This window comes from Scyliorhinus canicula, chromosome 18 (assembly GCF_902713615.1).
Source record: "Scyliorhinus canicula chromosome 18, sScyCan1.1, whole genome shotgun sequence".
NCBI lineage: Eukaryota > Metazoa > Chordata > Chondrichthyes > Carcharhiniformes > Scyliorhinidae > Scyliorhinus > Scyliorhinus canicula.
Window position 1 is genome coordinate 14820761 of NC_052163.1, and position 23115 is coordinate 14843875.

At 46.0% G+C, this 23115-nt stretch overlaps 1 protein-coding gene across 3 annotated transcripts in view; it reads left to right on the plus strand.

The window, feature by feature from the left end:
• gprc5c (G protein-coupled receptor, class C, group 5, member C) overlaps nucleotides 1–22687 on the plus strand; it is a 31654-nt gene extending 8967 nt beyond the window's left edge. Inside the window, exons 3-5 of one of the 3 annotated variants that reach the window (XM_038776945.1) lie at nucleotides 1948–2051; nucleotides 14092–14286; nucleotides 20673–22687. In XM_038776945.1, coding sequence (XP_038632873.1) covers nucleotides 1948–2051; nucleotides 14092–14247 — 260 coding nt within the window. In that variant the 3' untranslated portion in view covers nucleotides 14248–14286; nucleotides 20673–22687. Of the gene's footprint in view, nucleotides 1–1947; nucleotides 2052–14091; nucleotides 14287–17123; nucleotides 19722–20672 lie in introns of those variants that run through there. The other 2 variants (XM_038776946.1, XM_038776944.1) reach the window with 2 other exon arrangements.
• The last annotated feature ends 428 nt before the right edge of the window (nucleotides 22688–23115 follow it).

Consider the following 23115-nt stretch of genomic DNA (forward strand, 5'->3'; position numbering starts at 1 on the left):
AAAATAAATGTAGAGTATCCAATTATATTTTTTACAATTAAGGGGCAATTTAGCGTGGCCAACCCACCTACCCTGCACATCTTTGGGTTGTGGAGGCGAAACCCACGCAGACACGGGGAGAATGTGCAAACTCCACACGGACAGTGACCCAGAGCCGGGATCGAACCCGGATCCTCGGCGCTGTGAGGCAGCAGTGCTAACCACTACGCCACCGTGCTGCCCATCTTTTTGAACTTTCTCCCAAGACCAGGAGGGCACAGCTCACACAGACCCCTAGGAATGGTCAGGGAAAAATGGAGATTCCTGAAACCTTCCAAAATGGTAGTGACGTTTCAAAAAAAAGTCTTTAAAGAATTTTATTCTTTTACCAAATGTCATTTTTAAATAAAAATCAATAATTAGTTTGCTGTCTCGAATTATTGAACAGCTTGTTCGGGGTCAGAAGTTCATGTCTCAGAATTGCCTGGCCTCAAACCTGCTTGGACGAGTTCCTCACTGAACTGCAAGAGGGTGTTCCATCTTTAAAAACTAACTGTTGGACAGACATCCCATCCGCATATTATGGTGGAAGCGATAGAGAGAACATGGAAAAACAAATAACCCATAAAAACATGCCCGAGTCCGAATTCCTGCCTGTTTTGATTGTTCATATATGATTGTCAGTTCATTCACTGTGGAAATTATTGTCCATTATAACGGGGAAAATAAAACTAATGGAAAAAAGGGCAGGACATCTCTTAACCTCGAACTGCTGCCGGTGCAAGGGTCGTCTCGTCTATTTTTATCACTCTCTCTTGCTTCCTGCCCTCAGCAAAGGGCAGTTGTCCTGGATCAAAGAGAAGAATGTTCCAACCATGCCTTAAAAAAAATTATTAACACCAGCAAATATTAACCCAAAATGAAGCAGTATTGCCAAATCCCAACTCTTAACTACCCTATTTTACACATGTTGTTATTGGTCCGCCCATCCTAACCCTGAACTAATCCAAAGATTATCGATACAGATGACATGAGGTTTTGCATATTTCTTTGCAGATTAAAGGCACACGCCCGTGAAGGTGGCGGCAAAACTTTTCTAGAATGTGTTGCAAAAAAAAAATCCAATTAATTTACTAATTTCCTTCAAGGAAGGAAACCTGCCTACTTTGGAACATCTGGTCCCTGTGTGACTCCTGTCTCACATCAACTCAACTTCTAAATGCTCCGTGATGTGGCCTGGGGAGTCAATCGCTGTTTTCTCGGGAAAGTCTAGACATGGCACTGTCAGTGTTACTCACAAATCCTAGGAGCAAAAACAGTGTTGGGGGTGTTTTCAGGGAGCCTACCCATTATTTACTTTGGCCGCTATTTGTTTGGAAACTTCGGCAGTGAATTCCTGCACGTTGTGAAACTCTAGAAGGCTTCATCAATTAAAAAAAAAAAAATTTAGTGTACCCAATTCATTTTTTCCAATTAAGGGGCAATTTAGCGTGTTCAATTCACCTACCCAGCACATCTTTGGGTTGTGGGGGCGAAACCCACGCAAACACGGGGAGAATGTGCAAACTCCACACGGACAGTGACCCAGAGCCGGGATCGAACCTGGGACCTTGGCGCTGTGAGGCAGGAGGGCTAACCCACTGTGCCACCGCGCTGCCCTAAGGCTTCACAAATTACCCTGACACCAGCTTTTGGCAGGGGCTAATAGGTGATCATCAGAAGCGGCAACCCAGACCAATTTTCCCCCCTTTCAAACCCAAAGACGTAGACAAATTGCAGCATCCCTATCACCCCTTCTCCCGGCTGAGTTTAACTAACTCTGCCGCACACACCAGGAATTGACCTTGTGAACTTGCCTGGTTAAATTACTTGAGGGCTAAGCTTGTTGAGAGCCAAACAGCTTTTAAAATCAAGTAGACAATTGTTTTTTTCTGTGGCAGATGTGACTTTGTCTGCTTATTTTCCCAGCAAACAGGCCCAAATCCCCTTACAGTGGTTTCTCTGGTTACAATGGACAGCTTCGCAACAGCGTATATCAGCCAACTGAGATGGCCATGATGAACAAAACCAACGTAAGTTATCTTACTATATTAGCGGTTTGAGGATAGCAACTACAAGACTTATTTTCCTACACCTGGATGTGAAGCACAAATAATATACTGCAATATAGCAACAGTCAAAAGAGGTATGAATGGTATTATGAGTCACAACCTATTTTGGCACAAGAGATTCTTTGAATTTATTATTCATATTGTTCCACTGAGGTTTACCGGTATTAGTGTGTTAAAGAAACAATAGCCAATATGTTAATCATTGGCTGAATGGTTAAAGGTGACTATAGCTGGAGAGCCAGAGCTTGTTTGACTTTAAAACGTAATTCTCTTTACTTGCATCTCATTGTAGCTCCTGCTCATGATGATGCAGTGTTCTCTGACGTACAGGACCCAAGTGTTAACACCGTTACCTGCTGCCAGGCACAGTTCATTTAAAAGGGACCCTTTTCACCTCATCGTATCTCATCCCTCCTGATGTCTATAAAGTATTAGTGAGGCCACATCTGGAGTATTGTGTTCAGTTTTGGTCTCCTTACCTGAGAAAGGACGTACTGGCGCTGGAGGGTGTGCAGAGGAGATTCACGAGGTTGATCCCAGAGTTGAGGGGGTTGGATTACGAAGAGAGGTTGAGTAGACTGGGACTGTACTCATTCAAATTTAAAAGGGGATTTTATAGAAACATATAAAATTATGAAGGGAATAGATAGGATAGATGTGGGCAGGTTGTTTCCACTGGCAGATGAAAGCAGAACTAGGGGGCGTATCCTCAAAATAAGGGGAAGTAGATTTAGGACTAATTTTAGGAGGAACTTCTTCACCCAAAGGGTTGGGAATCTATGGAATTCCCTGCCCAGTGAAGCAGTTGAGGCTCCTTCATTAAATATTTTCAAGATAAAGATAGATAGTTTTTTGAAGAATAAAGGGTTATGGTCTTTGGGCGGGAAAGTGGAGCTGAGTCCACAAAAGATCAGCCATGATCTCATTGAACGGCGGAGCAGGCTCGAAGGGCCTACTCCTGCTCCTAGTTCTTATGTTCTATGTCTATGTATTTACATCATGTATTGTGCGTCCTATGTTTTTTTCATGTATGGAACGATCTGCCTGGACTGCAGGCAGAATAATACTTTTCACTGTACCTCGGGATGGCATGGTAGCACAGTGGTTAGCACTGTTGCTTTACAGCACCAGGGTCCCAGGTTCGATTCCCGGCTTGGGTCACTGTCTGTGTGGAGTCTGCACGTTCTACCCTTGTCTGCGCGGGTTTCCTCCCGATGCTCCCGTTTCCTCTCCCAAGTCCCAAAAGATGTGCTGTTAGGTAATTTGGAGATTCTGAATTCTCCCTCAGTGTCCCTGAACAGGCGCCGGAGTGTGGCGACTCGGAGCTTTTCACAGTAACTTCATTGCAGTGTTAATGTAGGGCAGCACAGTGGCGCAGTGGGTTAGCCCTACTGCCTCACGGCGCCGAGGTTCCAGGTTCGATCCCGGCTCTGGGTCCCTGTCCGTGTGGAGTTTGCACATTCTCCCCGTGTTTGCGTGGGTTTCGCCCCCACAACCCAAAAAGATGTGCAGGCTAGGTGGATTAGCCATGCTAAATTGCCCCTTAATTGGAAAAAATGAATTGGGGACTCTAAATTAAAAAAAAAAAATTGCAGTGTTAATGTAAGCCTACTTGTGACAATAATAAAGATGATGATTATTACTATTACATGTGACAAATATAAATTTACTGTTCTTGGTGTCTTCTGCGCTCTATCTAGTCATATTGTTGTCATATGCATATAAAAATAATCTCAGTTAATCCCGTGACGATCCAGTGATTTCTGAGGTTTGCTCTTCAGTCTGTGTAGATTTAGGAGCATTACGGTTGAAATTGCTGGTCCAGAAAAAGGTAGGAATAAATATCCCATTCCCTGGAGCCAACTCTTAACCAGAGATATCTGCTAGAACGCGTGTATTTCGGAATGCTGAGTGGGTGTCAGATTAAGTTCTGGTGAGTTTAGCTTCCACAGTTCCACATTCCTTGCAGTCCACACTCTCTTGAGGATAATGGGCACTGATACCGGAGCGCAGAGGACACCCAGGAACAGTAACGGGGCTGGTTTAGCACAGTGGGCTCAACAGCTGGCTTGTAATGCAGAACAAGGCCAGCAGCGTGGATTCAATTCCCGTACCAGCCTCCCCGAACAGGCGCTGGACTGTGGCGACTAGGGGCTTTTCACAATAACTTCATTGAAGCCTACTTGTGATAATAAGTAATTATTTAGATTTATTGTCATGTGTACCGAGGTACAGTGAACAGTATTGTCCTGCGTACGGTCCAGGCAGATAGGACGTATGATAAATACATGGAGTAAATACATAGACACAGATATCGGGTGAAGCATACCGAATGTGGTACTACATCAGTCGAGAAGATGTGTGGAGAGATCAGTTCAGTCCATAAGAGGGCCATTCAGGAGTCTGGTAACAGTGGGGAAGAAGCTGGTTTTGAACCTGTTGGTGCGTGTTCTCAGACTTTTGTATCTCCTGCCCGCTGGAAGAGGTTGGAAGAGAGAATAACCCGGGTGGGAGGGGTCTTGGATTATGCTGCCCGCTTTCCCAAGGCAGCGGGAGGTGTAGACAGAGTCAATGGATGGTAGGCGGGGTCGTGTGATAGATTGGGCTGTGTCCATGACTCTGTGTAGTTTCTTATGGTGTTGGACAGAGCAGTTTGCCACACCCAGCCGTGATGCAGCCAGATAGGATGCTTTCTATGGTACATCTATAAAAATTGGTAAGAGTCAATGTGGACATGTCAGGACACCTGCAAGAGAGTAAAAACACTAATTGGCCAAGTTTTCATATGGAGAGGGCAGCACGGTGGCACAGTGGTTAGCACTAGGACTGTGGCGCTGAGGACCCGGGTTCGAATCCCAGCCCTGGGTCACTGTCCGTGTGGAGTTTGCACATTCTCCCCATGTCTGCATGGGTTTCACCCCCACAACCTCAAAAATGTGCAGGTTAGGCCATGCTAAATTGCCCACAACCCAAAACAAGTGCAGGGTAGATGGATTGGCCACGCTAAATTGCACCTTAATTGGAAAAATTAGAAAAAAATTAATATAGAGCCAGAGAACAGTGCGTGTGGAAGACAACTTGTGAGGAAAGGAATTGCAGCAATGTACCAACTTTGGGTTGTGGGGATTGGCCATGCTAAATTGCCCCTTAATTGGGAAGAAAAATAATTAGATTCTCTAAATTTAAAAAAAAAGTTTTCATATGAAGGTTTAATACCTTCCCGTATTTTTTAAAAAAGGCACCTCCTAAACGGCCAGTTGAGATGACCGCTAGGCGATTGGCAAACTAAAAGAGGCAGCATTTGGCCAATTAATGAAGTATTGCGCTGTCAAAGGGCCTTGGCAGAGCGATTAAACCAAGGATATCTTCAGCTGCCCTTTGAGGCGAATGTGAAAGATCCCATAGTATTGTTTTGGAGAAATACGGAGGAATTCCTCCCAATACTTACTCCTCAAATAACGTCACTAAAATGGATTATCTGATTATTACCGTATTCTGTTGGTGGGATCTTACATTGGCTGTTTCAACACTGACTACATTTCACAAAGCACTTGATTGGCTGTAAAGCGCTTTGAGACATCCTGTGGCCAAGAGAGGTGCTATTGATATGCAAATTCCCCCCCCCCCCCCCCCCCCCCCCCTTTATTGCTCCATTCACCACTTAGGCACTCCTTTATGTTGAGGTGACACAGATAACAATCTGCCCCTGGGTAATTTGGCGCTGCCCGCTGATTGCCTCCCTGGTCCGCCTCGCTCAGGGTCGGAGATTTCACCTTGGAGTCATTCACCTTTGAAGGTGAAGATGGAATTTTAGTGCTATGCTTAATTAATTTTTCATTGGCAATGAATTGTGAGCATGTGGCATAAAAGGCCGTTAAAAGTAATCAACATTTGAAAGGTCACGTTTTTAAAAATCCACGGGCCAGCACTATAACACTCTATCTGGGAAGTGGGGATGCAATGGGGCAGCTCACTTTACTTTTTAAAAATAAATTTAGATTACCCAATTCATTTTTCCAATTAAGGGGCAATTTAGCGTGGCCAATCCACCTCGCCTGCACATCTTTGGGTTGTGGGGGCGAAACCCACGCAAACACGGGGAGAATATGCAAACCCTGCATGGACAGTGACCCAGAGCCGGGATCGAACCTGGGACCTCGGCGCCGTGAGGCAGCAGGGCTAACCCACTGCCCCACCGTGCTGCCCACACTTTGCTGTTTTTTTTTTAAATTTTAGAATACCCAATTATTTTTTCCAATTAAGGGGCAATTTAACGTGGCCAATCCACCTATTCTGCACATCTTTTGGGTTGTGGGGGTGAAACCCACGCAGACACGGGGAGAATGTGACTTTGCTGTTTTAAATATTAAGTGACAAAGAATATTTCAGATGTGTCATTAAAAATGATTGGGGGTGCGGTTGCTGGGAGGGTGGGTGCTGTACATAAAACCATTTATGCGTCACCAAAACACACCAATAAATTGCATTCGACAACAGATGGGTTCAGATGACTAGTTTTAATGTTGAAGTCAGATAAATGGTCCTAATGTGCACATATAAATGTTTCTAAATTAGGAACAAATTCATAGATATTTGCGCTGAGAGATTTACAGCATCAATAAATCTAATCTCTGCAGCAAACAACAAATTGGAGGGAGATAACGTCAGACACCTTATCAGGAGTGGGCAACACGGTGGTGCAGTGGTTAGCACTGCTGCCTCATGGCGCCGAGGAGCTGGGTTCGATCCCTGCCTTGGGTCACTATCCGTGTGGAGTTTGCACATTCTCCCGGTGTCTGTGTGGGTCTCACCCCCACAACCCAAAAGGTGTGCAGGATAGGTGGATTGGCCACGCTAAATTGCCATTGTTTATTTTGTTTTAAAATATTTTAATTCAGTTTTTAACATTTTATATATAAAACAAAAAACACAAAGTAGAAAAGATAACAGAAGGAACCCCCCCACCCACTACCAACTAATACCTGTATGACTCGACAACATAACCCCCACCCCTGCCTGTAGCAACTGACTGTGGCCAACTCTTTAAAGTGCAGAATAAACAGATTCCGCTCATTTTAATGCTCTGTTTCAGGAAGGGAGTGCCGGTTGTGTTCAGCTTGGACTGTGTAAGTTAATGTGGAAGTCTGTTCTTGCTCAGTTATCTGTACTCACTGTTAATAGGTTTCAGGAATTCTGATTCATCTTCAGCTATTTCCCTCCCCTTCTTCAGCAGGATTTGGCACCTAGCTGTCACTGATGTCTGCTGTGCCCCTGTAATCCTTTATCATCTGTTGGCGCTTGTCAGATATCTTGGCTGCAGGGTGTATATTATGAGGTTTGACCTGTTGTGTGTAGGAAGATGAGATTGTGTCTTATAACCTTGAGGCTAGAGTTGGTACATTGCAGCAATTCCTTTCCTCACAAGTTGTCTTCCACACGCACTGTTCTCTGGCTCTATATTCATTTTTTTCTAATTTTTCCAATTAAGGTGCAATTTAGCGTGGCCAATCCACCTACCCTGCACTTGTTTTGTGTTGTGGGGGTGAGATCCACGCACATTCGGGGAGAACGTGCAAACTCCACACAGACAGTGACCCAGGGCCGGGATCGAACCCGGGTCCTCGGTGCCGTGAGGCAGCAGCGCCAAACACTTTGCCACCGTGCCGCCCTCTCTGGCTCTATAAATACCATCTTCTGCCATAATGAGTTGTACTCACGTCAGATTTAAATGTTTCTCCTGGTCTTTGAATTTTGCACTTTTTATTTAAAAGCGTAATTCAATTGAAGAAAACGGACCAAGAAAAAGTCAGTAACATCGGCAGTCTGAGCGGGTCTGGTCCGAGGGGCGGAGGATGATGACGACCCGCTCTATGGTGAACTCTGGTGCTCCGCATTGTTTGACAACGAATCTGACTCCTGCCCCAGTGTCTCATCCCACTGTCTGCTCGGGAGACCCCGAAATGTACGCTGGACACTCCATTACACGGGCCCACAGACGTTCAGGGGAGGTGGGGGTGGGGTCCGGTGTGGGGAGGGGGGTGGGGGGAGTGAGCGTCATCTGGCACAGATATTGCACGGTCTCCCTGCTCACCCGCAGTGGTTGACAACATGCTTAGTCCGGTAGGTGCTTGAAGGACAGGTGCTGCCAAAATACACAAGGGTTGATGCGGCGCCTCCTTCCCATCTCCTCCTCAGCCTGTTGGGCGGCTGGCTCTTCAGCCTCACCGGCTGGCCCCTGCTCCTCTTGGGAAGTCTCCTGTTCTGCAGGGCCCTACCCAAGCAGCTCCTGTTTGTGTAGCCTCAGTCTGTCCTGGTCTCCTGCCGCCACTCCTCTCTTGCCCCCCACCCCCCTCCCCGGTCATGGCAGATGCCCCTCAGCCAGCACACAACTGGCAGACCACTGTTGGCACCGTTGGAAATTTCTCTTACCTCCTCTCACTCCCTAAGCAGCCATGGCGCCCAGTCCCCGTTTCTAAATACCGCAAGTGAACCATGACACGCCACTTCCGCCTGGCAGATGCGGAGCATTGCGGGAGGCCGGAGACTACTGGCACGGTGGCCCAGTGGTTAGCCCTGCTGCCTCAGTGTTGAAGACCCGGTTCGATTCCCGGCTCTGGGTCACTGTCCATGTGGAGTTTTCACATTCTCCCCGTGTTTGCGTGGGTTTCGCCCTCACAACCCAAAAATGTTCAGGGTAGGTGGACTGGCCAGGTTAAATTGCCCCTTAATTGGAAAAAAAGAATTGGGCACTTTAAATTTTTTTAAATGTTAACAAATACTACTGTACATTTTGCATCCCCATGAAAAATTGCCCTTAGTGTCCAAACTTCTATGATTAACCTAGGACAATTGTTCGGCACAACATCGTGGGCCGAAGGGCCTGTTCTGTGCTGTATTTCTCTATCTCTATCTCTATCTTTTACATTGGCTTCTGACTTCCAAAAGGCTCCACTTGAGGTCAGCAGGGACGCGAGTCATTGGTGTTCGAGAGTTGATGGTGGATGGGATACGGGCAGAAGGATTCCAGGTGAGCTGAAGTTTAAAGAGGTGGGAGGAGTGGAGATGGGTGATGTTACGGTGATGTGGAGGCTGTCTTTGCAGGGCTCACCCGCATGGCCAAATAGAGAGGTGGCATTAATGTTTGGTTCAGCCCTGAGACAGTGGCCCAGGCCCAGGAGAAGTGCCCAATGAAGGGCAAAGGCAATTGGGAAAAATGGACGCGGGGCAAGTATTGTGATCACATTGAGGCAGAGGAGGGATTAAGAGAAGTGGTGGAAAGATAGAAGTGAATATTGCCAGCAAAGTGGAAGCTGCTCCCCCTTCCCCTCCATGTCAGTGAAGATTGTCATTGCCACATGAAAGGGAAGAATATGGACACTTACAGAACCTTGAATCTCAAAGTGTCACTGTTGCAACGCCTCAGCCTCATGAGTCATAACTGTGACAAGACTTTGTACGCCCCCAGAGGTTGTATCTTTTGAGAAATCCTATCGAGGGAATTAATTTATTTTTTGCAAAAAGCGTGGGATGTCTTCTTGCCTGCTCTTTGAAAGGAAAACTGTAATATCGGCAGGATGGGGGCATCTTGCTGCTGTGGGGGGGGGGGGGGGGGGGGGGGGGGTCAGCGCCTGAGCTGAAAGAGTTTACATGACCTTGGATAAGTGCTTGTTTACTCTGCTTGTTTGACCAGCCTTGGGTTTGCTGTACTTTTACAGTAAGGGAAAGCCACGTAAGCTATGTACCCTGACACATCAGTCTGTCCTATTACCATAGCCTTGTAAGGGTGGCTGCTTACCTGAAGTAAGAATGAAGCACTCATGCTTAAACAGCGCAACGTTTTGTCAGCCACAGCGGAACAGAAGCCTTGTGTGTCGCCATAAACTTTACGGGGCTGTAAATCAGAAGAAAGCTGAAAAGGCTGCATCAACATATGGGCTCGGCTGGGAGCACTTTGTCTTCTGCCACAGTGCAGAGCTCAGCTAGAGATACCTGCAAGGATATTTTATGTAGCATAATGATAACAGCATGTTTATTGCTTATTTTGTTGATGGCTTGTCTCATTTTTCCTCATTTTCTTTGGCCTGCTCTTTCATCGCCTTGCATATTCGCCCTTCACCCTTTCATCAGCCCTGCCAAAGGCTGCTGGCGAGGAACAAAGGGAGACTGTAAAAGCAAAGTGTAAACGCAAACCAAGATTTAATGTCCGATGTCCAATTTCAACAAACAAGCACTTTCATCTTGAAATCTTAATGACCTAGGTCAGCTCAGGTATTCCCCCACTCCTGCCTTAGTCCCCGGCTATTGATTCTGACCTCGCTGGTTATACCTGATGTTAAACACTACAGCAATTGTGTGAACACAAGATGTTTCTGGCAGATAACAGAAACTCCCAGTTATCACGTGTGTGTATTTCATTTCAGTGGATCATGGGAACCTTGTCAAACTTTCACCTTTTATTTAATCTCAATGTCAAGAAATGTAACAGATATATTTTTTGAATACTAATGGGCAGTGGATAGAGGATAGGCATGCTAGGTTAGATGCAAAAATTTATATGAATCAAATAACTTATAACTGACTTATTGCAATGGGCAGCACGGTGACGCATTGCTGCCTCACGGTGCCGAAGAGTTTGCACATTCTCCCCATGTCTACGTGGGGCTCACCCCACAACCCAACGATTGATGGATTGGCCTCGCTAAATTGTCCCTTAATTGGAAAAAAAAAGAATTGGGTATTCTTTTTTTTTAAATTTAGAGTACCCAATTCATTTTTTCTAATTAAGAGGCAATTTAACGTGGCCAATCCACCTACCCAGCACATCTTTAGGTTGTGGGGGTGAAACCCATGCAAATTCGGGTAGAATGTGCAAACTCCACACGGGCAGTGACCCAGAGAAGAATTGGGCATTCTCAATTTAAAAAAAAGTAAACGACGATTATAAATATATAGGTTTACTACCCACTATAAACAGATTGGAAAAAAAATCTGGTCTTCCTTATTTAATCAAAATTAATTTGTCTCGTCGGTAAAGAATGACAGATGGCGTGGATTTGGTAGGCACAGGAACGAATGCCATGTTTTTCAGTGTGACCAACATAGCTCCATTCTTGTTACAGTCAGGCATTTGGGCCTAGAAATTTGGTCCACCAATTGCTGGGCTTTGGAGGCGGAGGGCCTGAATTTTTATTCTTTCAAGACATGTGGCCATTGCTGGCTGGATCAGCATTTGTTGTGCCCATCCCTGATTGCCCTCGAGTGAGTAGCTTGCTCGGCCATCTCAGAGGGCAGTTAAGAGTCGACCGCATTGCTGTCGGTCAGAAGTCACGTGTAGGCCAGACCGGGTAAGGAAAGGCAGATTTCCTTTCCTAAACAACGGTAGTGAACCAGGTGGGGGATTTTTTTTTGGTAACTGTCGATGGTAGTGTCATGGTCACCATTATTGGGACTGCCTTCGATTCCAGAATATTAATTGAATTTAAATTCCTCCAGCTGGCGTGTGGGATTTGAACCCATGTCCCCCAAAGGATTGGCCTGGGTTTACGAGTCCAGTGATATTACCACTATGCCACCGTCTCCCCTTTATGCAGGAGTTGGGAGGGGGGGGGTGAGACCCCCAATATTGATCTTTGAGCTTTGTTTTCATCGAGGTGGTGTCACCCCAGGTGTCACTGCAGCCCTCGGACAAGCGAGGAAGTGGTGCTAGGGTCAAAGGGTAGAGATATTGAATGTGAGGGGTGGGGGGAAGTGGGGCTAGAGATGGTGCTGATCGGAGTGGGTTCAGCAGGAGGCAGCAACCCTAGATCTTTGAATATGGGGTCAGAAGGAGCAGGTAAAGTGAGGTACATTTTACAACCTTGCCTTGCTGGTGGTGTCCAGTAGTGGTCCCTTTAAGGCCTCAAGTGGACCTAGATTTCCTGAGTGGGACCACTTGTTGACCAAACCAACAGTGAGGGTTCCCTCAAATGCCTGTGGGAGAGGAAACAAAACACCACATTCTGCTGGAGATACATGTTTGGATATTGGTGGTGAGGGCAAGGTGACACTTGGCAGTGGTGACCTCCCCTTCCCCCACCACCTACAGTTGAGCAATTAGTGAGAATCCAGTCTCAGGCTAGGTCAATACCAGCATCATTTTCAGAGGAGAAGCAATTGGCAATTAACCTTAGGGAAAATTATGGGGGCGCACAGTGGTTAGCACTGTTGCCTCACAGGTCCCAGGTTCGTTTACCGGCTTGGGTCACTGTCTGTGTGGAGTCTGCACATTCTCCATGTAGGTTTCCTCCGGGTGCTCCGGTTTCCTCCCACTAGTCTCGAAAGACGTGCTTGTTAGGTAATTTGGACATTCTGAATTCTCCCTCAGTGTACCCAACAGGCGCCGGATGTGATGACTAGGGGATTTTCACAGTAACTTCATTGCACTGTTAATGTAAGCCTACTTGGGACAATAAAAGATTATTATTATCATTATTATTATTATTAACTGCTAGCAGTAAACCCTGTAGTTTTACAGAAAAAACACTGATAACGTTCCTACAAATATGCTGCAATTATTATAATTGTAATAATTCTACTAACAAAATACAAGCCAGGTGATATTCATTAGTTTTCTTTTTTTAAATAAATTTAGAGTACCCAATTATTTTTTCCAATTAAGGGGCAATTTAGTGTGGCCAATCCACCTACCCTGCACATCTTTGGGTTGTGGGGGTGAAACCCACGCAGATACGGGGAGAATGTGAAAACTACACACGGACAGTGACCCGAGGCCGGGATTCGAACCCGGGTCCTCAGCGCCGTAGGCAGCAATGCTTGCCACTGGGCTGCCCCATTCATTCGTTTTCTTAATTTACGCATGGACAATTGATTTGCGTTGAAATTTAGCAGCTGATAATTTTCAAAGTGTTTTATTTTCGTTGCCTTTCCATGTTATCCATGTTTCCACTGTAACCTCGACATGTTCATAACTTGGCAGCATCTGTAGGGAGAGAAAAGAGCTAACGTTTCGAGTCCAATGACTCTTTGTCAAAGCTAACAGACAGAGAAAGTGGGAAATGTTTATACTGTGGAGTGAGAATGAAGATGAGTCATGGCCACAGAAACCCAGGGAAACGGTGCTAATAGCCACAGAAACCACGGGGAAAGATTGTTAATGGCAGTCCCCAGAGAGAACAAAAGATGTGAAAGTTCAAATGATCAGCCCCACCTCGACCCATTTGTTTTCATTTCATTTTACCTGTCTTTTACCATTTCTTCCTTTCTTATTATACATTTAATTTCCCCCCCCCCCTCAATCGTTTTTAAAAATAAATTTAGCATACCCAATTATTTTTTCCAATTAATGGGCAATTTAGTGTGGCCAATCCACCTATCCTGCACATCTTTTGGGTTGTGGGGGCGAAACCCACGCAGACACGGGGAGAATGTGCAAACTCCACACGGACAGTGACCCAGGGCCGGGATTCGAACCCGGGTCCTCAGCGCCGTAGGCAACGATGCTAACCACTGTGCCACCGTGCTGCCCTGCCCCCCCCAATCTTATCCACCTTTCCTGCACCTTTCTCCTCTTTACTTCCCCCTTCTCCTCCCCCCCCCCCCCCCCCACACCTACAGTTCATCCTCTGATGTTAGTTTCTCTGCTGTTTGACCTTTCACATCTTTTGTTCTCTCTGGGGGACTGCCATTAACACTCTTTCCCCTTTGTTTCTGTGGCCATTAGCACCGTTTCCCTGGGTGTCTGTGGCTATGACTCATCTTTCATTCTCACTCCACAATATAAATATTTCCCACTTTCTCTGTCTGTTAGCTTTGACAAAGAGTCATCGGACTCGAAACGTTAGCTCTTTTCTCTCCCTACAGATGCTGCCAGATTGCTGAGATTTTCCAGCATTTTCCCTTTCGTTTCAGATTCCAGCATCCGCAGTAATTTGCGTTTATTATGTTCATAACTTGTCTTTGTTCGTAGATTTTTATTCACTCCTTTTTGTTTTGTTCTTCCAAGTCGTTAGAAAATCCCTATGACCATTATATCCCGAGGGTCACCATCAGCCAGTCGGCGTTTTCCAGTAACGCCTCCACTCTCCGTGCCGAGGATGCATTTACAGCTGAGAACAGGCAGCCTGCTCAACAAGAGAGCAGCAATGGAAGGACATTTTAACACCTACTTGCATGGCCGCAGAAAGACGATCAACAAAATGTACGGTTTCCAATCTGTATCTGTGCGATTATGGCTATACTGGTGATCCCTAGATAAGATGAAAATGAAGCTGTTAGCCAAGGAGAACTAATTGATTTTAAGTGTTAAAAGTTAATACAGACAATGCATGTTGATAATGGTCAGACGAGAAGGTGACATGGTGTTGTGGGGGGGGGGGGGGGGGGGGGAGGTAGGGGAAGGGAAGGGCATTGGCTATTTCTTTGGGTTCCAGCACTATAGATGAACTACACTTGCTTTTAAAAGTCTAGAAATATCTTCTCCTCGACTACTTGTTTTCTGTTTGAGGGAAGGTAGCTTTTTCAGCTCGGAAGCTAAGTGTTCAATCGAAGAATGGTAAAACCACAACTTTTTTAGCCTTCCTTCCCCTTTTACAATCCAAGCCGCGTGTTACTTAAACCACATCGCAAGTTATCTCCCCTGAACTGTGGTGGTCCAACTGATGTGGATACACCCACGCTGCTGTTAGGGAGCGAGTTTCAGGTTTTTGACCCAGTAATACTGTGCTCCAAGAGCAGGCCAGAGGCTGGGAATTCTGGAGTGAGTCACCCACCTCCTGACTCCCCAAAGCCTGTCCACCATCTATAATCCACAAGTCAGGAGTGTGATGGAATTCTCTCCACTTGCCTGGATGAGTGCAGCTCCAACACCACTCGAGAAGCTCAACACCATCCTGGACAAAGCACCCGATGAATGACACCCCATCCACATTAAACATTCCCTCGCCCACCGACCCGCCGTGATTGCAGCGTTTACCATCTACGAGATACGCCACATCAATTCACCAATGCTCCTTTAACAGCACCTTCCAAATTCTCTGTCACCCAGAAGAACAAGAGTAGCAGGTGCATGGGAACGCCACCACCTAGGTGTATCTACACCAGCTGGACCACCACAGTTCAACACCTTCTGGAGGACAATTAGGGCTGGGGCAATAAAAACTGGCCTGGGGAGGGGTGGAGCCCTGTGATGTCCACACAATGGGCCTGGGCTGTAAAAACCCATCAAAGTCCCACCATGTGTCTGCTTAGGACTTGCCCCTAGCATGTGGAGGTTCAGTGCTGGCTTCCAGTGCCAAAACAACTGGAAGTGTTGCAACTGTGGGTTGTTTACTCGTGGAAGTGGAATACCCTGAAGAGGCCCCAACCCCCTTAACTTTTCCTTAAGATTGAGTGTTTGTTTATTATTTAACTGGACCTGACTAGTCTATTTGTGAAAATCTGCAACCAATTAAAGACTTTGGATCCGTTCCAACCCTCTTTGCAAGCTCCTCCCGTGGCCCGTTTGTGGTTCTGAATCAACATTCTCGGGCAAAAGTCCAGATAAATGCTCATTATGTTCTTCCTGTTAAAGCCCCAGCTGAGATTTGACGGGCACTTGGGGATGGGCAATAAATGCTGACCTTTCCAGCGATACCCACATTCCATGAAAGAATAGGAAATGAAAAAGACGACTCCAATAATTAGTGGTCTTCCGACTTCCCATTTTCCCAGGTAACAGGAGGGAGGAGCCAGATATCGCTCTTAGCGGGAGTAGGTTAGCACACGTCACCATTAGTGTTCCCAGTTTTACTGACTAACTCGTGCTGTTTAATTCATATTCTGATCCTGTTCTCTCGGAGGTTCAGTAAATTCCTGGAAGTCCCCTTAAGTGCTGTATAGCTCCCCACATGATACAGTGAACAATGAACTTAAATGATCGCTGATCCCAAACTATTGGCATTGACTTTGCAATTTCTGTTTCAGACCAAACATTTCAGTCCAGACCCTCTCTGTGTACTTTTTTGGACAAAACAGTCAGCTTGGTTAATATTCTGAAATGCAACAGGAGCACATCCAATTGGTCCTGTATTAGCGCTGGCTTGTATTGCAACTGGACCATTGACTCTATTCCATAATGTACATTCAAATTCCACCTCCCTGTCCCCGATCTAAAAATTCAAATGAAGATTCTTTGTTAATACAAAGATATAGGGCAGCACGGTGGCTCAGTAGGTTAGCACTGCAGTCTCACGGCGCTGAGGTCCCAGGTTCGATCCCGGCTCTGGGTCACTGTCCGTGTGGAGTTTGCACATTCTCCCCGTGTTTGCGTGGGTTTCGCCCCCACAACCCAAAGATGTGCAAGGTAGGTGGATTGAACACGCTAAATTGCCCCTTAATTGGAAAAAAATAATTGGGTACTCTAAATTTAAAAAAAAAAATACAAAGATATATTTTTCCAAGTTCCAAATATTTTCAGGGAAACGGGGTGGGGGGGGGGGGGGGGGGGGGGGAGGGTAGCAACACTTTGCTACCCTCTCCCCGGACTTGGAATTTGTAACATGCTTATTAAACGTTTTGTCAACGGTGCCAGTCGGATAAATATTTGTCAATGTGCCTTTTCTGGAAATATCATTAACGGGCTTGTTATTTTCCACTTCCGTCAATAATTTAAAATATGTACAGATGTAGATGGAGTGTGCGATTTAGTTGCTGAAATGTTAGTGAAGTGATACCCCCATTATTTTGGAAAATCGCCGGGAAAAATGAGCAGGAGGAATTTGTACCAGTGACACTAACGACCCTCAGCACACTCGGAGACGAGAGAAATTCTTAATCCAGGGATCTTGTGCTTCTTCTATATTTGGGTCACTCCTCACTCTAACCCTGTTTGCCCCGCAGTCTGTCGTTCATTCTCAGCAAATGTGGGGGAATGGCATCATGTTACTAACTTGGACAATTTGTTTTATCGAACACTCTGCTAGTAAAACCAGCGTGGATTTTTTTTTCTTCCCCCTTTTTTATCCCGCCTGCCTTAACAACCCATCTTTTCTCTTGAAGTAAACAGGTCAACTCCGAATATGGCAAATCTCTGAGGTGAATGGAATCTCTCTGTCGACCCTTCACGACAAAACCAAAAACTGCAACTTCGGGCCTTTACTCTTTTCTTTTGTTGATTCTTTTATTCCGTGAGTGACACCAGTGGCCCAGACATTGGCCTGTTGTTACGGCATTTATCTGAAAAGGGACGGGACCGTTTCCTGAAGAAGACCCCCATGCAACTGGGTTTAAGTGTTTTGTTTCATAACTGCAAGTCAAGCCACAATGAGTGAGCAATTGCACAAGGGCAGGATGGAGTACTGAACTGTCGCTGATCGTTCTCTCTGCACATGAGGCAATATTTTAATCGGCTTCATGAACTCTGCTGAACAGATATCCCAAGCCGCTGACTACTGCCATCCAGAAGGACGAGGGCTGCAGACGCATGAGAACACCACCAGTTTCAATTTGCCCTCCGGGCCCCACAACATCCTGACTTGGAAATTCTTCGCCGTTCCTTCATCGGTCGGTCAAAACCCTGGAACCCCCTCCCTAGCAGCACTGTGGGTGTCCCGGCACCATGTGCACTGCTACAGTTCAAGAAGGAGGCTCTCCCCTGCATTCTCAAGGCCAGTTAGGGATGGGTGATAAATACTGCAACATCCACATCCTCGCAATGAGTGACAAATGTGGAAGATATGATGAGTAATTAGGCAGTGACAACTAACTTTCCAGTCTTGTAAGTTTGCATATTTCAACCCTCCTTTCACTCCCCGGCCTCCTCTCTCACCAGGGGGGAGATGCGGGTTACTGATTTCCCATCAGAAAAGCAATGAAGACATTCTAGCTCAACACAGAATGGAAAACCAGGGGCTGGATTCTCCACTGGCCGGATTCCCCATTGCTCCGGCAGCCCACTCACACCCGTGGGTTACCCGGCGACATGGGGTGGTCCAAATCGGGAATCCCATTGGCAGGTGGCGGGAACGGAGAATCCCGCTGCCGGCGAGGGCGTGCCACCCAGGAAAACACGGCTGGCAGACGGGAGAATCCCACCCCATGTAAAAGGGAGATGGGTTTAATCTTCTGGCTGTATCCCTTTATCAGGCTGCAATTCATTCCTGTGATTATGACTCAGTCACAATACTTTATAAAAGAATGTTTTCATCCCATCCTTAAAATTTCAAGGCCAATGTGCAGATTGGACAGGGAAAACACTTAATCCTTCCCGTTGCTCCCAAAACCAATTCAAATTGAAGCCAATTCATGGTCTCCACAAGAGAGACGTACTAGATCAAAGCTGACAAGAAAAGGCATCGCACCTTATCTTGGGCTCGATTTGACGCTTGATCTTAGCCAAAGGCCGAGAAGCAATCAGCCACAATACTTCTTACAGGAACGGTCCATTTTATCTTTAAATCATCTGGAGGACGATTAGCTGATGGAATATAAGACATATTTCGGAATTGCCTTTGCTTCTTCAGGCTGAGGTGGTGCTGTGTCGAGACTGGGAGTGCTATTCCCTTAGTCTTACAGCCCAGCAGTAAATCTGCCATCTTATTTCTGTGGTGCAGGCTCAAACATTCTGGAGAAGCAGGTCGCTCAACGATCAAAAATTAACCAAATACTGATGCAAAATACCGCTTTGTGAAACATGAATGTCCAATTTCATTGGCAAGAAATATTGCACCTTTTATTGGCATATAAGCATTGTTGCAATATGTGTGCAAGTGATGAGATGACATTGTTTGATACTGATATACTACATTATCCAGGGAAATAGGCGAGAACACTAGTTACATTGCATGAGGAGGGAGGACAATCTAAACTTATCTCAGAAGAGCACGATTGGGAGAATCTAGGAATTTTTCAGGGCCATGTCTTCCTCTGCCTGTAAAATATAAAATAATGAATGCCAATGTGAGTCATAGTGAGGAGCAATAGTGGGGCGGAACGCACTCTTCCCCTGTTACAATTCTGCATCTTGCTCCCAGGCTGATAAGAGTTTGCGGAAGGGAAAAGAATCCTGTGTGTACTGTAGTTTCAACCTGTGCTGAAGCAGGGCTTCTTTCCTGAGTGCCCTTTGCAATCGTGGGCTGGCCGGATAATTGTACATTTGTGATTTACTGATTTCCAACTCCTGACTGGTGAGGCTACACCAGAAGAAAGCATTCAGAAGATTGGCTTTCGTAACTATGGGGGGGGGTGATGCCTGGTGACATACGGTTTTACTTTTCCCCTGGGTTCTGTCTCTTCAGTGATATTCATATTAACAGATAGGATATTATTAACATCTAAACATGGTTCTCTATTTGAGGTATTGCCTTTCACGATTATTAATCACTTTTTTATGTGGACACTCGTGTATTTCATTTTGTACTAAAATGAAATTAATGTGCAGCCTGGCATTACCCACACTTATTGACCTATTACTCCATTGACGTTCACAGTTAAATGCAACTATCACATCTTCATCTTCAACAGTGCACGTTTTCAAATGACAGAACTTTGTCCAGACTTGCAAATTTTTTTTATTATGAAGCCCACAATCCAGTAATTTACTGTTGAAAGCTAAGCTGCTGCCATCATCTTGATGTCCGATGCGAGTTTGTGGATGTGCCTCTCTCTCTCTCTCTCTCTCTCTCTCTCTCTCCCCCCCCCCCCCCCCCCCCCCCCCCCCCCCCAGCCCATCCTCCTCCGATATGTTATTTCCAATCCGTGAAGGATTCACATTTCTCTGAGCGTTGCATTGGGGATTTCTACCCCGGGAGCGGGGGGGGGCTTTAATACTTTGGCCATGAGCAATGAGCTGACAGCCGGTGCTTTTCCATTCTGTAGATGGAGGCCTGCTCCACAACTAGCAGCATCTTCACTGCAGGTGGAACCTGGCATCTCCATGGCAGCTGTGTGTGTGTGTGTCACTTTGACCATGTCTCGTGCACTCCTGGGTTTGTTGAGGAAATTATCTCAGCCTGCACTGTTAAAAGATTACTTTCGGATGCTTGAGAATGATGTAAACTGCAGTAAAACTGGTGCGTTGTTAATTCCTGACCGTAGTTGGGTTAGATATTAACTTTCCACAACAACATTGTCAACTTGCCGTTGTCATGTGCGAGGTTACCGTTTTCTACAAAAGAGGAAAACGTGGCTCTGACACGATTTTTTTTTTTAAAAACCCGGAGCTGAGCAATAATTTTTTCTTGTGAACTCCAAGGTTAGTTTATCAGGCACACGTTGGTTTAACTGGTGCAGTTTGTAATACCAGCTCTCCCTTATTCCTGTGTTAGCCAAAGAATACACTTTCTCAGCAGTGAATATATTGTATATTCTGTGGCATTTTAGTGATTGTCTTTCACTATTTGGAGCTTTTTTGAATTATGTTTTAATGATGTATCAGTTGCATGTTTTTCTGTAAAATCTGTAGAATAAGTCGCATCAGTACAGATATCCCGCCTTGTTTCTCGTGTGTATTATTTAAATCCACACAGATGCGTAAATCACTCCTCGTTGAGTTGCCACTTGTGTAACAGATTTTGGTTTTTTTTGTATTTATTTTGTCACCGTTAACAGGCACAAAGGGCACCATTCAGCCGGCAAATGTCTGTGTCTGGTTTCGGGTGCGTTTGACGTTGTGTTTCTTCGTGGGTGCGCTGCCGAGATACACTCTGCTATTCAACGACACATTGCCATTTATTTTGGCCCCGGGGAGATTCTCTCTATCAAGGCCGCGCTTAGAGAGTGCGATTTAACTAAATGGGAACAACATTCCACAGCGAGCACGTTTAGCCGTGTGTTTCTCGCTGCACCAAGAAACACAAACGCTATTGAACGGCACTTCGGTTAGATGGGGGGGGGACAACAGCTGGAAACATGCGGCCGAGGCAGCACATGGTCCCGTTTCCTGCACAAAGGATCTCCGCTCGCCGGAACTCAGTGTAGCGAGAGATCGGGACGCCATTTTTAAATGGCACCCCGATCTCTGGAGCCCCAAGGTGACCCTCCCTCCAAGCCCTAACCCACTATGACGGGGGTCCCCAGGCCACCCGCATCCCCACCACCAGTGCAGGGCACCCCCAGCCCGATCGCTGCCAGATGAAAAATGCCAGCTTGGCACCACCAGGGTGCCACCCTGCCCAATGGGCATGCATGTACGTGGGAGCCTGTCCCATTTTCCATGCTCCTCCCCACCCCAGGAACCCTGGGGAGGCCTGAGGGAACCTCACCCTCCCCTACCTGTAAGGCTCTCTGATCCCTGGGCACCCTGGTACTGCCAGCCTGGCACCTTGGCAGTTCCTCTGCCATCCTGGCAGTGCCAGGGTGCATAGGTGGTACTGCCAGGCTGGCAGCGCCCATATGCCAGAGGGAGAGCCAGGATACTGCCCTGTCCCTGCATACTGCAGTTTTCCATTGCACCTTTAAACTAATTATCGATAATCCTTTCCGAGTACTTATATGAACAAACATTCTTGCTTTTGCCACGTTGCATTTTTGTTCCTGTGCTTGTCTGCTGCCACTTCCCATAGAATCAATTTTGCAGTTACATAGAATTTACGGCACAGAAGCAGGCCATTTGGCCCAACTGATCTATGCTGGCTTTTATGCTCCACACAAGCCTCCATCCCACCCTACTTCATGGACCTATTTGCCTATCCTTCTGTCTGATGCGCGCTTTCTATTTACACTGAGCTTGGTTAGTAAGGGTAGAACATGGTGCACCATCACTGACCCACTAAGGAGCAGATTCCACAGGCTTTTCTCCCCAGTCTCCCTTTTAAGGAAAATGCGAAGGAGGAAATCCTGACCTCCATCATCAGTGAGGCACCCTCAATTACGACGCGAGAGCGAGGTCGGTAATCAAAAGGCTTTAATCTACAGAGAACTGAACAGCATCCGAGAGAAGCGTGCTCACCACATGGAGCCTTATCCTATATACCGTTTCCTGGGGGCGTAGCCAGAGGCGGAGTCCCCCAGGGTTCCAAGCATCTTAAAGGGGCAAGGTATTAAAGGTCAGGTACCGTTTACAGCAGTTATTAATACCGTTCATCACAATCGGCAAAGGCCCTCATCCCAGTCAAGAATCTGACTGACCCAATGGGCCAACTGGTCTTTTTCTCATTCCAGGTTTGGTGTTGCTGTGTTGTGCAGCCACCATATTTAGAGTGTTTAGAGTAGCAATTCTGGCAGTTTACCTGGAAACTCCCAAGATTTCAATAGTAGAATTCCAAGTGGTACATCATCTGCCTGTCACTTATCCAATGATGAGTGAAATTGGGTTATTGAACCTTTTGTTTTTGTGATCTGAATAGACATTCTTTGTTGCCATTGTTACTTTGAATAACCATGATATATATTTTTCTGCTCTTGTAGTTGTGTTTCTCTTAAAAGAAGTCAAATCACAAGCGCCTGTAAAAATGTTATGAAACTAATCACTGGGATGTGACTAGACAACAAAAGCATCCAAACATGAAGATAAATGTTAGGGTAAAGCCAAGATGCCCAGACGATTGTCTTGACTATTGTACCCGAGAGGCTGTTGCGCATTTAAAGCTACATTTTTTTGTTAAAATAAACTCTTCTTTACATTGCTTGCTCCAGTCACTCATTTGTTTCTTTCACAGAACCTCCTTGGAACAAGGACAGTAAATTCCTATTATACTCTTCATGATGTTTTTACAGAGCAATGGGGCGGGGGGGAAGCGGACATTGAACAAGGCTGAAACGAAGCAAGGTGGGAGCAGGAAAAGCACGGTTAAAACGAGAATTTAGGAGCCTTTTTAAAATCAAGGGATTTTTTTTTAAATTTAGAGTAGACAATTCTTTTTTTTCCCAATTAATGAGGGGCAATTTAGTGTGGCCAGACCACCAACCTGCACATCTTTGGGTTGTGGGGGTGAAACCCACGAAGACACAGGGAGAATGTGCAAACTCCACACGGTCAGTGACCCAGAGCCGGGATTCAAACCGGGGGTGGGGGACAAATTTTAAAAATGGGAACAAAGGAAATAAACAGGAA